We start from the raw sequence: 17037 nt of genomic DNA on the forward strand, positions 1-17037 counted from the left end.
TGATTAGTTGTTTGGTTTTCAATCTAAAAGTTTAATACGTAGAGGAGAGTTGCTACTCATTATGAAATTTGTGGTTACAAATTCTTAGATCATTAATATGTATTTTACATGTAATTAATTGTCTAGGGACAAGCATGGATAAACATAATTTATATTTTTTAAGTTTAACATATTTTTAGTTTTCATATTTTATGGGATATTAACTTTTCAAATTTTAATCTTTAATTGTTAAAATTTAACATTTTTTTTTATCTAATGATGATGTGTTTCAACAATAAATCAACACGTGACAAACTTCTTAATAAGTTACGTCATTGTTGAAAAATGTGGGATTAAGAGAAATAAATATTAAAATATATTTTTAAAAATTAAAATTAAAATCAAAATCTCTAAAAACATGGTATATATATGTTACGTTTTATAACTAAATTTTTATTTTTTTTACTGAAATTTTTGTACTAAACGCTTTGGTAGTGTTTGACTCGATTTAAATTGTAAAAAGTTTAAAAGGTAAGAGTAAATAAAGTTATAAAAAGTTTCGTAAAGCATTTTTATTAGTCTATGTAAAGCTTAATGTTGAATCAATCCTACAGTATATTAATTGTCAATGAATACAACATACATTGAATTTGTGATTGAATGATGATAACTTTTTCCTAAATTTAGAGATACTTACTGTGTAATGACAATCACAGTTTGTATTATCGAATTAAATGATTTTAAATTAAATTTCACACAATAAAAATAAAATTATTAAAATATAAATAAAAATTAAAACAAGAAAAAAATAATAAATATAAAAACAAAATAGAAATAGAGAATGGCGTCACAATTGTAAAATTGATAAATCAAAAAATAATTATCACAAGAGTCTTAGTCTCTTAATAAGATCAAAGAAAACTGGCTTACTCAAAAATCTAGAGTCACACGTTCTCATGAGAGTGTCCAATCTCAAATTATATTCAAAACTAATTAAAAGTGTGTTTACAAGAGCTTATATATGTCTAAGCTCATAAACCAACACAAACACAATCTTAACGGGTTTCTTGTAACAAGTCCAAATATAAATAAACTAAATAAAAATTTAAAATAAATAAACTAAACATAGTAACTAAATCCTAATGAAGTACATTAGAATACAGGTTCTTTAAGTATATGTAATTGATTATTTTGAACTTTTTTAATTTTAAATTGAACTTTTTTTCAAATAGAACAATAATTATTTTCTCTAAGTATTTATTTATCTTTTTTGTCTTTATTATTAGTCCTTAAAACCTTTCCAATGCCTTTAAACTTTTGTCTTTAATAGGTCTTTATTGATTCTCATAACTATGATTGTCTCATTTGAAGCCGTAAAATTGGAATAAATTTTTTTCATAAAGATGAAAATGAGGCTAAAATTCTTTGAAACAGATTTAATTAGTTACGGGGACAATGATTATACTTTTCACCATGTGCTAGCTTCATCTTTAAGAAAAATACTAAAATAACCTTAATTATATGGATTAATATATTTTGACTATTTCATTTTAAATGACATATTATATTCAAAGTAAAATTATAATTTCACTTTTATTCATTTGTTTCTATTATTTTTTCTCTCACTTTTGATTTTTTTTATAAAATTAACAATTTTTTTAGCATAGTTTTTATTATATCATACCAATTTCCTTTATAATTTTTCCCCTTCGTTTTACTAATCAAGAGAACTTTGGACTGTTTTCAAATCCAAAACACCTTGTTTTTTTAATTTTTGACCTCAAAATCTTTGTGAAAATTTAAAGAGATAATAAAATGCAAATAAAAAAAAGAAAAAGAAATGTTGAAACAAAAATTGTGGAGAAAAATGAAAGAGAAATTGAAAGCGAATTAAGAAGTAGAGAACTATCGCTATCCTATCATGTGTGTTGTCTTCAATATTTTAAATAAAAAAGAAAAACTTTTGTAATATTTTTACAATAACATGCAATATATAGAGTTAACTAATTAATGACTAATGAGTTATATGGAAACTCTCAAGTCCTATTTATTATTTATACAATGAGTAACAAGCTAAATGAAAATTTACAATGAATGAATACCAACATACATTAAATTCTTATCTGTTGCTTCTGCTTTAAATAACTTTGGCATCAACTTTAATGCTGAAAACAACAATCAATCAATCAATGTCACACTAAATAACAGGGTGCAAGAATTAGAAAGCCCACCAAATGTTAAGTAAATGTTCACACACGTACATAAGATAGCTTGGCATAGTTTAGTTAATTAATGTCATTCTCTCTTTGCGGGTCTAGGTAAGGTGCAAAACTTTGCCACTTTTTCATTATATTGAAACTCGATATGTATATTTTGTGGCTAAACATTGTTCACGCAAATTTCCCAATTAATTTGATGCGTGCCCAAATTTCACTTATCTTTAGCTCCTTTACTTCTAATCTACTTCTTACGGTAAAAGAAATAATAATAATATTTTTTAAAATTATAAAAAATACTTATTTTAAATATATTAATTGTTAAAATATTTTTATATTTTTATTTATTATTATCAATATTTTTATATTACATGCGCATGTGATAGCAAAACTATGAAGTAACAGGGATGAATGTACCGTTGATGTTTTTTCTTTCTCTGTCATTTGGTTTTCTTAATCGTGAATAGTAAGTAGCTATAACAAATAACTTATCGTGTGTCTTTATATATAGTTTTTTTACTTTGTTGGCCACTCTTTGGCTAATTGCGTACGGATTCCCTTTTAACGGGTGTAAGGACATAATTTTCTCATAATTAACATATATTTATAATTAGATAAACATGTGAGATAATAAACTTATTAGAAAACAACGTTCATAGAAATGTACATTAGTTAATAAAACTTTTAAACATATATATAAAGGCTAGAACTCATAAAAATTAACAAAGTTATTTGCCAAGGGTATAGTTTTACCCACTTGCTGAAGATTAAAATGAACCATGTCCATTATGTGTTGACAAAGAAAATGCAATTTGTTGTATTTACACTAAAGGATTATATATCAACATCTTTATATCTCTTTTTGTGTGTTTGCGTCCTTGAAATTATTTTGAATTTTAAAAAAATCGATTACCCACAAAATATGTATTAAAGAGTGTACTACTATTATTATTATTATTATTATTATTGAAAATGCTACAGATGTTTTAATCTATACCGTGCTGTTTGTGACTATGGTAATGCTGTAAAAAGTTAATTTTATAAATAAAATCATTTATACAAAAATTTAATTTGAATTAGATTGGATCGATTTTTAAAATTGGATTCAAAATCAATAAAAACATGTTTTTTTTTGTCAATTTGATTTTCAATTCGATTTTTACAGTTTACGTTTGATTGGATCAATTTATGAACACTCCTAAAATCAGTTACCTTTACTTTTAGCCTTTTATTCTAATTGATAGTTATGCTTTCTTTTTAGCCTAACATGGTTATTCAACCATATATGTCCTTTAGTGGGAGTTGCCATACTATAAATCAGCAAGATGATTGTGTGGATTTTGTTTTCTCTGTGGATCTCATACAGGGACCAGCTTTTGTTTTCTCTGTGGATCTCATACAGGGACCAGCCCTCAATGGGAAAATTGTTAGCTTGTGATATTTATAATCCTATGTATGAAGGTATTTATTTGTATAAGGGCAGAAGTACACCATGTACTTGTCATCACTTATCAATAAATTTTAGTTTACTAAAAAAAGTTACTTTTGCTGTCTAGTACATGAACTGGATACAACACTGCTACTTCTCTTTTTAAGTAGACATCCAGCTCAATAAAGCATGTTCTGCTAAGAATATCAGAACTTAGATCAATAACATTTCCCTAAAGTTTATGTCATGATCTCTCATCATACTGTTCAGACGCTTTATGTTCATTACCTGTTAAAACATTAAAATAGTAACAATATAAACAACAATAATAGTACCAAAGGCCAATGCATACCAAAAGCATAAAAAACAATTAAGAAGGATGTCAGCATGCAACAAATGTAATACACTTAATTACAAATGGGCATTGATCCGTTTTCAAAACCAATTCACACAGGTTCAACTTGCTTTGTAACCGGTTCAAACTGATTCACACCCATTCATATAGTTAACCGGTAAAATTCAGCTTTATTTACACTGACATTAACTATAAGAATTTACAATATCCAAACAAAAGGAAATCATTTAGAAAATATATGGAGGATTGATTATATTGCATTTTCATATTACTACTTTTACTATGATATTCTAATTAACGTATCAAGTATTACACAATCATCTATGTAACTGAAATATCTCAAGTACATTGATTAAAATTTCTTCTCATCAAACATCTTTCAGAATCCAAATACAAAAAGTAGCTCCATACGACAGCAATCAGCTCAAAGACATAATTAGTTTTTTTGTTAGAACAATTGTCTTCTCGTGCATAATCGTTCTTTAGAGCATAGTCTTCTCACCCTTCAGCAATTTTGAAAATGTAAAACAGTTAAAATAAATAACATACAACATGTAGGCTTTAGCTGGCAAGAACTCTATCGTATGAGCTTCAGCTTCCCAACTAATGCAACGTATGAGCAAGGTGAAGCAGAGAGTACTATGTGAACGTTAGTGACATACAATCCTGTGATCATTCTCACCAACCATGAGGTCCATGACCAAGCCCATATGCATCCATATAATTAGCTCCATGAATGTGAGCATCACCATAGTGATTGTGATCATGATCATGATCATGAGCATGAGCATGGAGATGATGATCGTGACCATTACTTTTTGCTTCATCAAGCAACTTCTGTATGTGATCTGGGATGGGTTCTTGCTCAACTTTCCTAAAAGTCTTTGGTAAAGACAAGACAAACTGAGAAATTTGTTCAGCTATCTCAACTGCTACATCCTCCTGAGATCACAGTTAATTGGATTAGTTTCAATGGTAAAAGGAAGAAGATTGACATCACATGGAAAAATGGTAATTTACATGATGTAGAAAGAAAGACAAATAAATAGTATGAGTGGACAGTATATTAAAATAATCAGGAGGAAGAGGCAATAGTCCGAAGCTTTCACTTATTGCATCTTCAAGCAAAGCTAAAAACAGAGTTTAGTAGCTCATCAACATATTTCTTCCCCGTCCCTCAGATATCCTACTAGGAAATTCTCTTCCCAAAGGAACCAAGCTTATTCCTCATTGAAATGTGAATGAATAATCTACTACAGGGAAAAAATTTGCATGGTACTTGTGTTATTTTATACAGAAAGTCCACAAGATAAGAAACAGATATATTCAAGAAAACAAAATTCTAGCAAGGAAATGTTATGTTCTCATTCTGAATTTATATTACAAGAATACAAGGTTACTGTAGAAGAGAAACTTGACCAATTAAGTTCTTCCCGATAATCACTTCATTAGTAAAGAATGTTCATTGCCACTCTCAGGAAGCAACTGATCCTGGATGTGTTCCCCACCAGATCTTAATAGGCATTCGTATATACATACAGTATTAATACATATGCGGGAAGGGGGAACTTGCAAGGAAAAAAAAATTTATTGTAACACACAGCAAACAAACTTGTTATCCAGATTAGACAAACAACAGACAGATATCTGAAAAACAATATAGAATTTCACCAGAACTTCAAAATCAGCAAACCCTCTGTGGATACAAAAAAGGAGGAGGTTTGTATGGCCAGATTAATCAAATTGGAGTTCATGATTCCAGCATCGCACCATCTTATTATGCATTGGACCATATCAACTACTCTAAGTAATTTATTATCTAAGCATAATAGTTGACTCTTGGTTCCTCAATTCCTTTTTAACCGTTGCTGATAAAACTTATCCAAAAGCACTAATCTACCAACCAAGTTTGATTGACTAGAGATCATAACATCGTGCTTTGCACCAGATTGGAGAAAAAATCCACATAAACTGATCATGCAGAAAACAACACAAACCAGCTCAAATGTACACATAGCTGATAGTTGACAGCTTCTTTACTAAGTGTATAGTCACTTTGAAAAGTAAAATCGATATTTGATGGCAGCTTGAATAATTAAAATAAAATTCAATCGAAGTATCGGAAGCAAGAGTTTTCAGGTAAGTTTAGATCATGGTAGCATAGCATGGTAACATCTCACAGCATCACAAAATCTAACAATGAAACTAACGTGCATCTGATCAAGGTTTAAGAACAACAGGAGTACCAAACCAGCTCATTAACTAGGAAGAACATAACTGCTTTAGAATTCCTAAATTCTCAGAGCAAACCACTCAATTCGAATGTTATTCCAGGCATCCATTTCAATCCAATCAAACGATCTCTTCATGACAGAAAACATAACAAAATAAAATCACACACAACGACGGAAGCTTGTGCAAGATAAGTAAAATAAGATAAGCGAAGCAATAAATCTTGCGGTCACCTGAGCCCACCGCCCTCCAGAATGTCCAACAAAAGTGGCCTGTGGAAGTGCACTTGCAACCCGATCACCCTCGCTGTTCCATTCTTCAGACCAACCAGCAGACCATATCACATGCATTGGCATATCTTTCAATCCATCAGAACCACCCCACTCTGCCAAGTCAAAGCTTGAATTCAAATTCTTCCCAACAGCAACAACCGCTTTCCTCCCATCCCTTCCCTTCAACAACACCCTCTGAGCATCCACATCCAAAACACCAATCCTCTTAGAACAGCACAAATTCACCACCTTTGTATACACCAAAGAAAACCCCAAAACCATGTTCCTAATCAGAGGCCACTCCAGAACCCAAATGGGAAAAGCACCCACGGTAGAAGCTGCTGTGTCAATAAGCGTCACACTTCTCACCAATTCAGGCTTCTCAGAAACCCAATTGGCACTCATTCCCAAAGCTGAATCATGCAACACCAAGTGAACAGGAGCAAGCCCCATGGTATCAACAATTTGTCCCAACACTGTTCCCATCTCTTGGGGACCCAAATCAATAGCCTTTTTCACCTTCCTCTTAGCCATCCGAGCTACAATTTCCTCATACGGAATCTGACCAGTTTCCACCATCTGATCAAAAGCCCAGAAAATACCCTTTTCCTGAATTTCACTGTACACGTACCAAAACCTCCCAAAAATCCCGTTCACCCCTTCAACGGAATCTTCCACGGTCTTGTCGGAAAAACCATTTCCGGGTAGGTCAATAGAAACCACGTGCACTCCCTTGGAAGCTAAAAAGTTTGTAACTTTGCGGTAAGAGTATGAACTGAGACCCTGCCCGTGTACAATGACAACGTTTTCCGAAGCTGTGGGACCCTCTTCGACGGTGAAAACTTCAATGGGTGGTTGGTTATGCCGCGTTTGCACCTTGATGGTGCGGCCCTTTGAATAGTGTTGGCGAAGGGAGTTGGGTAAGCTGAGGAACCAGGTTTTGCTGTCATGAGGGGAGAGGGAAGAGGTGAAGACGAAAAGGAGAGTGATGAGAGAGACGCAGAGTGTGAAGTAGAACCAGAAAGAGAATGTGTTGTTAGGGGGCTGTGTTGGGGTTGAGGGTGATTTGGGTTCGCGAGGATTAGTTGGTGGGATCTGTGAGCGTGAGTGTGTGGGTTCTTGTTGGTCCGGTTCTTCTGTGATGATCGCCATGATCGGTTCTTCAAGCTTGGGTATGGTTACAACGCAGTTGAATGTAGATCACGCGGGTTAAGGGGACATCATCATTGCGTGGTTAATGGGTGAGTGTGATTTTTTTCTTTTGTTTTGGTCATTGCCAGAGTGAGTGAGTGCGTGTGTCTGAGTCCGAGGTCAGTGTAGAATGAAATATTTTTTTTATGACGTAAAAGAAAAGTACTGAGAAAAATAAACACAACTTCCTAACTAGCATTCTGATTTGCATCGTAGATAGAATAGAAAAAGAGGAAATATGAAAAATAAAAATGAGAGGGTTAAATATATTAAAAATTAAATAAAGTAAGATTGAGAGAGTTAAAGAAAATTGTTTTTATATAATTTATTGAAAATGAAGATATTAATTAAGAGTGAATAACAAGTTGTTTTTAGAAATGAATAGAGGTGAAAAAAATGAAAATAAAAAACATTTCCTAACTTATAAAACCATAGATTACTTTTATTATCAAGTCAGTGCTTTCAAGTTAGTGTTTTTTTTTAATTCCTTTACTAAACATTTTTAGTAATTTTTTTATTCAAATAATTTAATTGACAAGATCATTAGCCATCCAATTGATTTACCAAGCGAATGTAAACTTTTTCTTTTCTTATCTATTATTCTAGTAAATAATAATTAGAAAATACTAACATGTTAAAATTAGTTTTTTAACGTAACGTCTATTGTCTATTTTATTTTATTATTCAAATTTGTTATGTTGCTTTACAAATAGTGATGTATATACTAAGTGTAACGTAACATATTCATAATAATGTCAATTAAAAATTACAATTAAAAATAAAATAAATTATTTTTTAATTATCTTATTTTAAAATATGTCAATGTGTTAAATTATATTATTGTGTCCCATCACTTCTTTTTCACTAGACACAGTTAAGGAATGACAATAAAATAAATAACAAATTCTACATTCATGGGTTAATTTTAATATGTTATTATTTTTTAGACTAAATTAAATGATATTTTATCTGTTTAAAACTAACTTAAGATTGTTTCCAGTTAAGAAAACCATTCTTTATATTTTTATTTCTATTGTTTTAAAAAAAATTCTATAAAAAATACTCACGATTTAAAAATAATAATAATAATAAATAATTACAAACAAATTTTTGAATAACCTTTTTTTATTTTTCAAATTTTTAATATTAATATTTTAGAAGATAAAATAATATTTTAGAACACTTATACTATCAACTTCAAAATTAATATAAGATTATGCAGCATCGAAATAAATATAATGATTTGATTCAAGTGATAATACATGTGACTTTATTTAGGTTTGGATAATTTTTTTTATATGTATTTGTATGAGTGAAAAATTGAGTAGTGACATAAATTAAACTTTTTAAAAAATTTTAAATTAATTTAAATTTATTTATTTATTAATAAATTATTAATATTTAATTCTACTAAAATTTTAATTATTAAGTTATTTTTAAATTATGAAGAATTTTATTTATTACTTATGTTGTTTTTATTCTCTTGGAAGAAATTTTTTACAAACTTACATAAATTGAGTCTTAATTGACGTCTTAATGTTAAGATTTGTAAATTAAAAAAAAATGTCATTAGTTAAAATTTAAATAATATTTGAATATTGAGAATACTACGAAAGTAAAAATAAAAATCCCTCAAGATTGTATGTGCTACTATATTATTTCATTAAAAGAATAGATTAATTTAGTGAGTAAAAATTTTGAATAACTAAAATTATGGTTGGCAAAGATAAAATACGAGTTAGCCAAAAGTAATGTTTGTAATCAGGAGAGGCTGAGATCGTGTTTAGCTCTCCCTAATTCCACTCCTGTAAGGTTTAGAAGAGACAAATTAAAAATTTAAATCCAATTACATCTCAGTTAATGTTCATTACAGGGTAAGTTCAGATTTAAAGACGAGTAATTACATTCTCAAATCCACTTTTCCATTATTTATTATATATAATTAATAAAACATTAACAATATGATTATTCCAAATCTCTTAATCTTTAAACACCGTTAAAATTACCACAAAAGGATGAACTTCATAACAGAAGGTTATCCGAAGAGAAGAAAACGAGTATTTGGCATTGGCATTGCGGGGCAATATACGTGCATTTTTAGAGCGCGGGTTCTTCCATTTCTGAGTCTGAACTGAACACTTGTGACTATGCAGCGAGCACTGGTTGCTCCCACTCTTTCAATCCTCCCTCTCTCTCTTTCACGCCCAAACCCAATCTTCTTCAAATTCAAATCTCAGAGGCACATTTTCTTCCCCATTCGCAACTGCGCTTCCTTCAAAGTGAAACCCTCTTCTCAAATCAGAAAGACTCGCGCCGACTTCGATGCCGAGCCTAAGCTCATCGCTCTTCGACACCTCTTCTCCGAACCTGGAGTCAACATCGACGCTTACGTCATCCCTTCGCACGACGCTCATCAGGTTTTCTTCGCTTCCTTCTTTCTTTCTTCCGCTAAACAAATACTAATGTGATTCTGTATACACTTTTTAGAGCGAGTTCATTGCTGAATGTTACTCGAGGAGAGCCTACGTATCTGGTTTTACTGGCAGTGCTGGAACTGCTGTCGTTACCAAGGACAAAGCTGCTCTCTGGACAGATGGCAGATATTTTCTGCAGGTTTTCGTAACTCTTTTCAATTGTCTTTTCATTTTGTTGTTATCAACTCAACTCCAATTGTTGCTTGCAGGCGGAGAAGCAACTGAACTCCAATTGGATTCTCATGCGAGCTGGAAATCCAGGAGTCCCTACTACTAGCGAGTGGCTCAACCATGTCTTGCCTCCGGGTGCTAGAGTTGGCATTGATCCCGTCAGTAATGAATACTAGTCATATATATGCACTTTCTTATGTGAACAATGTTGTATTGTATGCATTTTTATCTTTTCTAATTGCTGTCTAAATCGTTAACATTCTGGTCAAAGTCTTTTGTTTTGTATATTCCCTTTTTCTTTTTGTGTGTGTGTGTGCCTGATTGGGTGTTATCTTCCGTATTGTTAAGGAGGCAGTTTCTTTTTACATCGGATGCTGCAGAGGAACTTAAGGGGGTCATCTCTAAGAATAACCATGAGCTCGTTTACTTGTACAATACTAATCTTGTGGATGAAATATGGAAAGAATCTAGGCCAAAGTCTCCAAATAAGCCGGTTAGAGTGCATAGCTTAAAGTATGCTGGTTTGGATGTACCATCTAAATTGTCATCTTTGAGGTCAGAACTTGTTGATGCTGGTTCGTCTGCAATTGTAATTTCTATGCTTGATGAGATTGCATGGTTGTTGAACTTGGTAGTGTATCTCTACACCTTTAACCTTATGTACTGATGGTTATTTATATGCAATTGCCGATCTTTTAAAACCTTTTTTCAATATCTTATTCAAATTGCTTGCATCTAACATAAGTAACTTACTGGTTTCCTTTTTTCTCCAACTGTTCTCTGTTTACATTTCCTTTTGAAGAGAGGCAGTGATATTCCTCATTCACCTGTTGCGTATGCATACTTGATTGTGGAGATTAATGGAGCAAAGTTGTTTATTGACGATTCCAAAATTACTGAAGAGGTCAGTGAACTGTTGAAGAGAGCAAACATAGAGATCAGGCCATACAATTCAATTATATCTGAAGTTGAAAGGTAATTATGGAGAATCATTTATTATGCCCCTCCCAATTTTTGCATCTTTATACTGGAAATGTCTCAGAATATTGTAGTAGATTGGTCAAGATGGCTTTCTAAAATGGTAGCTTTCATTCTGTCAGTTGCTTATACTTGCTTACTTTGTTTGTAAAAGCAGCATGGCTTTGATGAACTGAGCTTGATTTTCTTTCAGTTTGGCAGCACGAGGTGCTTCCCTTTGGTTGGATACTTCATCTGTTAATGCTGCTATTGTAAATGCCTATGAGGCTGCTTGCAACAGATATTATCAGAATCAGGAGAGTAGGCACAAAACTAGGAAAAAAGGTTCTGATGGTTCCATTGATCACTCAGATATACCCTTTGCTGTTCATAAAGTCTCTCCTGTTTCTCTGGCAAAGGCCATAAAAAATGAAGCAGAGTTAGAAGGAATGCAAAATTGTCACTTAAGGTTACCATATTTTACCCATCGTGATTATAAATGTTGATGTTTTTGCATGTTTTGATTTCTGTATTTTAATGATTTCTTCAAAATGTCTTGCATATAGAGACCATATAATGTCCTAGATAAGCCATGCACCGGACTTTTGTTTGTTGAATCATGATTTTTCTAGGGAGGGAGAGGTTATAATTTCTTCTTTTTATTATGCAAATGTTAGTGGGTTGATACATTCTTAATTCTTTTTAGTGAAATGTGACTCGTATTGATAAGAATGTGAAATTAAATTCTCATATAAGAGACAGATATGGAAGCTTGCTTTACCATATATATAATTGTGCATCTTTATTGCTTCCAGGGATGCTGCTGCCCTTGCTCAGTTCTGGGATTGGCTAGAGACAGAAATTACTAAGGATAGGATATTAACAGAAGTAGAAGTTTCAGACAAACTTCTTGAGTTTCGCTCAAAACAAGCTGGTTTCCTGGATAATAGCTTTGAAACAATAAGTGGTACTGTGGCAGACTGATGATTATCTATTTTTAACTAAATTATCTATAGGTTTTGACAAATTTTATGTTGGTTGTCAAAAGCCTAACACAACCCTTATCCCTTAGCTAGGCTTGGGACTGGCTATGGGACTATAGGCAGAGTTTTTTGACAAATTTTCACTAAATTATGGTTAAAATTTAAAACAACATGAAAAGATACTGCTGTGATTTTTCCACAGATCTGTTTATCAGTCAAATATTTTAGGGAAATTACAAAAAACTTTAAAACAACTACTGCTAAAAATACAGACTGCAAAGGAACACCATTTAGTGACTCTATGTCAAAGAATGTGGTAATTCTATGAAATTATGTACCTATTATTCCTTCATGGTACATACGTTTACCAATACCAGTAGTTCCATTTAGTATTTTTAGTTTTCTTCTTTGGCTTCATTTTGACTCCTCTTCTGTTTTGAGCTATAACCTGTTAATTCATTGGTTCAGCTTCTGGTCCAAATGGTGCCATCATACACTACAAACCAGAACCAGAGAGTTGTAGTATTGTGCATGCCAATAAATTATTCTTATTGGATAGTGGTGCTCAATATGTTGATGGCACAACTGACATAACACGGACAGTTCATTTTAGTGTGCCTACAGCAAGAGAGAAAGAATGTTTTACCCGCGTTTTGCAGGTATCTCGCATGTGTGCTTTTTCCCAGAGTTTATTTCTGCATTTTGTTCACTAGAGTATCCTGTACAATTCAGCAACTAGGTTACCGTGTTAAACATGCAAATCTATTCATTTTGAGCTTTCAAGTATGTGTACAATTCCTTTCTTTTAAATATTTGGCCTTAAAACAATTGTTTGTCTAAACTCATATATCTAATTGCAGGGCCATATAGCTCTTGATCAGTCGATTTTCCCAGAAAATACCCCTGGTTTTGTGCTGGATGCGTTTGCCCGTTCCTTTCTTTGGAAAGTTGGACTTGACTACAGGCATGGTATATTCCTACTTCTGTACTTCAAGTGGAGGCCTGTTATTTATTTCTTGATCAACCAAATGTAATTAATGAATTTATTGATTGATTGAATATTTGTTCTCAATGTTATCTATTTAGGGACTGGGCATGGTGTAGGAGCTGCATTAAATGTCCATGAAGGCCCTCAAAGTATTAGTCACCGTTATGGAAATTTGACCTCTCTAGTAAATGGCATGGTGGTTAGCAATGAGCCTGGCTATTATGAAGACCACGCCTTTGGTATTCGGATTGAGGTAATGTTCTCTTCAGCTATCTTACATGCTGTAAAATGGTACCCTTAGCTCCTAATGTTTCTGGATTGTTTGGATAAGCAGTCTACTAGTTTTATTAGGTGTTGTTATTACTTATTAGTCATATTAATTTTATCTCCTTAAAAACTCATCCTTTACACCTAAGGTAAGTTGAAAGCATGTGCAAGTAATTCCAAGAAGTATTCTGACTTTCTAAAGAAAGAAGCTGTGTTTTGGGATCTTTTGAAGCTTGATTGCTATTTTCCAGATTGTCTTGCTGGTTAAGAAGTGGTAATTTCAACTTTCATGGATGGATTGCAAAGCCTTCCATTCCTTCAATCACAAGTGTCTTAAGAGGCTTGCTGTGGATTACTTGATTAATGATTTTTATATATTTCAATATTCATACCTTCACTTGTTGAACAGAATATGCCAGGATACATTCTACACATGTCATTATTCCTTTCTTTCTCTGCTTAACTTTTAAAATAATATTTTATTAGTCTTATATTCTGGCTTGCATGATGATAACACTCTTTTAGCTTTCAGAATCTCCTGTATGTGAGAAATGTTGAGACACCAAATCGTTTTGGAGGAATCGAATACCTAGGATTTGAAAAACTTACATATGTACCAATTCAGGTATGCTGTTGCCTTTTAGTCATTCTGACCTTGCTGCAGTTGATAGTGTTTTTTTATTTTTTTTTGGGGTGATGTTTTTGAAAGACAAAACTCCTGTTGTAGTTCAACATCAGGAGATACAGGATGTTTCAAGTGCACTAGGCAGTAAAATAGCTTATTCTCCCATAAATTTGGATCTGATTATGCTTTTCTACTAATATATTAGTGGCAAGTCCTTTCTTTAGGAGGGGATCTTTAGACCAACAGAGTTCGTCAAGGCCTATTTGATGGGGGACAACAAATTGTGAAAGGGTTTTTTTGGTCAATCAATTATGAAACCTTTTTTTAAAAGAATATTGATCCTGTATAAAACACAAGCACAAGTAAAATAGTAAAGAAAACTAGAACTAATCTATTATTTCCGTACCTGCGTTGCTGGAAGTATTCATGGGAAATTTCATCTTTACTTGGAATTGGCTGCTCATTTTAAATCTGAGGACTTGATGTTTTCAGTTTTCACCTGAACTTGAGAATGTTCTATTCCTAGCCATGTATTCTTTCATACCCTGTTACTAACCTGGGCATATACTGCAGATTAAATTGGTTGATTTGTCTCTGTTTTCGGCCGCAGAAATTGTTTGGCTTAACAACTACCACTCGTTAGTCTGGGAAAAGGTATTTTGCTTTGACTTAATTAGTAACATTCAATTTGCCTTCTAGTTTGTTGCTTGACTTTCTTTTTGTTCTTCTGATTCTCACTTAGTCCTTTTCCCCTAATCCTTTACACAACTGCATTCTCTCTGGATGCTGTGTGGGCCTTTTGTAATTACCTGTCTGATCCTAGGTCTTGGGTTTCTTTAAAATATCAATTTTAATGCCAAAGCAACTCAGAAATTTAAGATTAAGAATATTTAAAGGTGATGGAGCATGCTTGTGTTTATCTTATCTGACTGACCAGACCACCCTCTCTTTGGTGTGTTCACGGAACCACCCCTTCCCCCCTCTGAAAGAACTACTGCAAAAAGTCCTGCATTATGCGGTTCAGCCAGTCCCCTCACTCTCACACCCTCCAGCTGCTGCTTTTCCTTTTATAACTACTCCCACTCAATTTTCTACTCTATAATCTTGTATTGTTGATTGTTTTGTAACTAATATGATATGATGCTTCACAGGTTTCACCATTGCTGGATGGCTCAGCTCGCCAATGGCTTTGGAACAACACTCGACCTATCATCCATGAGAGAATTTAATGATTTTCATGTTGATTGCTACGGTACTTGAGGTTCTCGTGGCGTGTTGCCTCCTCGCCTGTTTGTCTATATACAGTAGCTTACAAAATCCATATAGGTAAGGCTGTGAATAAATTTGTCAATAAGAACTACATGAATTTGATCATACATATGATGTTAAAGTTTTTTACACATAATCAACCAATTGATTATAGATCATCATATTTTTAAAAGTTATTGAATTTTATCGTAGTTATTTTAAAATTAGATGATAGTGTATTAAAATTAAACTCATTTTAGTAATTATAAAAATGTAATGATATAAAGTCTATAGTTTCTTTCTTTCCATGGTATCAATTACAATAGAACAATATGAAGACTTTCCAGACACCAGTACACTTGCGCATATTGAGTTGATGCTATTATTATGGACCCTAATGATGTCGAAGATACTTTTGGCATTCAAATTCAATTGCTCCACCAAAAAGTGTTTTTTTTTTTTTTGGCGTTGGAGAGTGGTTTTTCTTGGTATGCACCGGTCCGGCATTTGGGCCTGTTAATATATAAATTTGTCATCAATAACTGAAGCTTAACTTTTTAGACAAAAATAAAAATTCATGGACCTTGTTGCCAACAAAATGAATTATGACCCAACTTGTATGAAATTATGCTTTTCCAGAGTATAAGTAAACATTCTTTTTACTAGAAAAACTCAGTAACCACAAATTTCTACTCGTGTAAATGGGGACAATGACAATTATCGGTTCAAGAATTAAACGAAATACGATTTTATGGCTGCAATTGATCTATTGAGGGGGCAGGACGTAGTTAAAAGGCTTAAAATACGATAATTTATAACTATTTTGAATTTCTTAAATATGCCTCCCCAAAACATCATTTTTTAAAGCTCTAGCACTGCCACTGCTATTCTACGGTTGGATTGATTGATTGACATTCGATCAACCGGTAATTTTTTTGGTAACACTAGTCGGATTGCTTCTTCATCTTGTTCAATTTTAGCATTCATTTCGTAGAGCTTCAATGAAACTTTTTTCACGTAAGTACCTTTATGTTTTTTAATAAATTTTAAAAAGCTCTAGTCCTAGCAATAAACTATTGAAAAAATATACTTGAAAATAAATTAATCCAAATATAAAATACTTATCCCTTCTAATTTTCTCAGCGCTTTAAAGAAAAACCTTCTCAGTAATATTTTTTGTATTTTAGCATTTTTTATATTAAAGAAAATACATTTAATTATTGCGTACATTCATGGGCCATAAGAATAAGAACACACTAGATATTGAACAACGTAATATTTCAAAATTAATAAAATGACGCAACTGACACCTAAATACAGTATTTCACAATAACAACTTAAATATTAACCTATCTCAAGTATGGAATCATTGGATTTACCCGCAAAAGAAATAAATTATATAATAAAATAGCAAAAAAAAAATATTTAAACACATAAGTCATAAGTTTTTAAAGCAGTTATATGAGTTTTTTAAATAATTATGTGATTTAAATAACTTTTAATTGTAATTATTTAATACTATTATACAATTAATATTCGTTGCTGTCTTTTCGGATAAAAATAAAATATGGAAAATAAATTAGTGAAGCAGTAAAATTGGAGTCAAGTCAATAATAATGATGACATTAAGAAAGAGTGGACATAGTGTCT

The 17037-nt window shown here is 32.2% G+C and overlaps 2 protein-coding genes across 4 annotated transcripts; one reads left to right on the forward strand and one right to left on the reverse strand.

The window, feature by feature from the left end:
• Positions 1-4210: 4210 nt before the first annotated feature.
• Positions 4211-7790, reverse strand: LOC113863007 (protein AUXIN RESPONSE 4). Its single transcript, XM_027496368.1, has 2 exons — positions 6445-7790; positions 4211-4921 (listed from the first exon to the last, which is right to left on the reverse strand). Exons 1-2 carry the CDS (start codon positions 7633-7635, stop codon positions 4658-4660), a joined length of 1455 nt encoding a protein of 484 aa, XP_027352169.1. The 5' UTR covers positions 7636-7790; the 3' UTR covers positions 4211-4657.
• Positions 7791-9701: 1911 nt separating this feature from the next.
• Positions 9702-15674, forward strand: LOC113861281 (aminopeptidase P2). 3 transcript variants are annotated; one of them, XM_027493992.1, is made up of 13 exons: positions 9702-10091; positions 10162-10287; positions 10358-10477; positions 10675-10950; positions 11122-11294; positions 11491-11745; positions 12092-12243; positions 12728-12918; positions 13120-13228; positions 13346-13500; positions 14047-14139; positions 14713-14793; positions 15291-15674. In XM_027493992.1, the coding sequence occupies exons 1-13, from the start codon at positions 9822-9824 to the stop codon at positions 15366-15368; spliced, it is 2079 nt and encodes a 692-aa protein (XP_027349793.1). In that variant the 5' UTR covers positions 9702-9821; the 3' UTR covers positions 15369-15674. The 3 variants fall into 3 exon arrangements, 2 of the variants coding, with proteins under 2 accessions (XP_027349793.1, XP_027349794.1); XM_027493993.1 differs by having other exon boundaries at positions 9765-10091; positions 14750-14793; positions 15291-15511; XR_003504180.1 differs by lacking the exon at positions 15291-15674 and having other exon boundaries at positions 9765-10091; positions 14040-14139; positions 14713-14789.
• Positions 15675-17037: the final 1363 nt, after the last annotated feature.

The sequence above is a fragment of the Abrus precatorius genome, unplaced genomic scaffold (genome assembly GCF_003935025.1).
Source record: "Abrus precatorius isolate BTA unplaced genomic scaffold, Abrus_2018 Scaffold3, whole genome shotgun sequence".
Classification (NCBI taxonomy): Eukaryota; Viridiplantae; Streptophyta; class Magnoliopsida; order Fabales; family Fabaceae; genus Abrus; species Abrus precatorius.

Bases quoted from the DNA above. Each gene is read 5' to 3' on its own strand.
- LOC113863007 (XM_027496368.1), bottom strand. From the start codon at position 7,635: ATGGCGATCATCACAGAAGAACCGGACCAACAAGAACCCACACACTCA. The intron at 4,922-6,444 runs GTGACCGCAAGA...CTGTGATCTCAG, and splicing joins CTGGAGGGCGGTGGGCTCAG to GAGGATGTAGCAGTTGAGAT.
- LOC113861281 (XM_027493992.1), top strand. From the start codon at position 9,822: ATGCAGCGAGCACTGGTTGCTCCCACTCTTTCAATCCTCCCTCTCTCT. The intron at 10,478-10,674 runs GTCAGTAATGAA...TTAAGGAGGCAG, and splicing joins CTAGAGTTGGCATTGATCCC to TTTCTTTTTACATCGGATGC. The intron at 11,295-11,490 runs GTAATTATGGAG...ATTTTCTTTCAG, and splicing joins ATTATATCTGAAGTTGAAAG to TTTGGCAGCACGAGGTGCTT.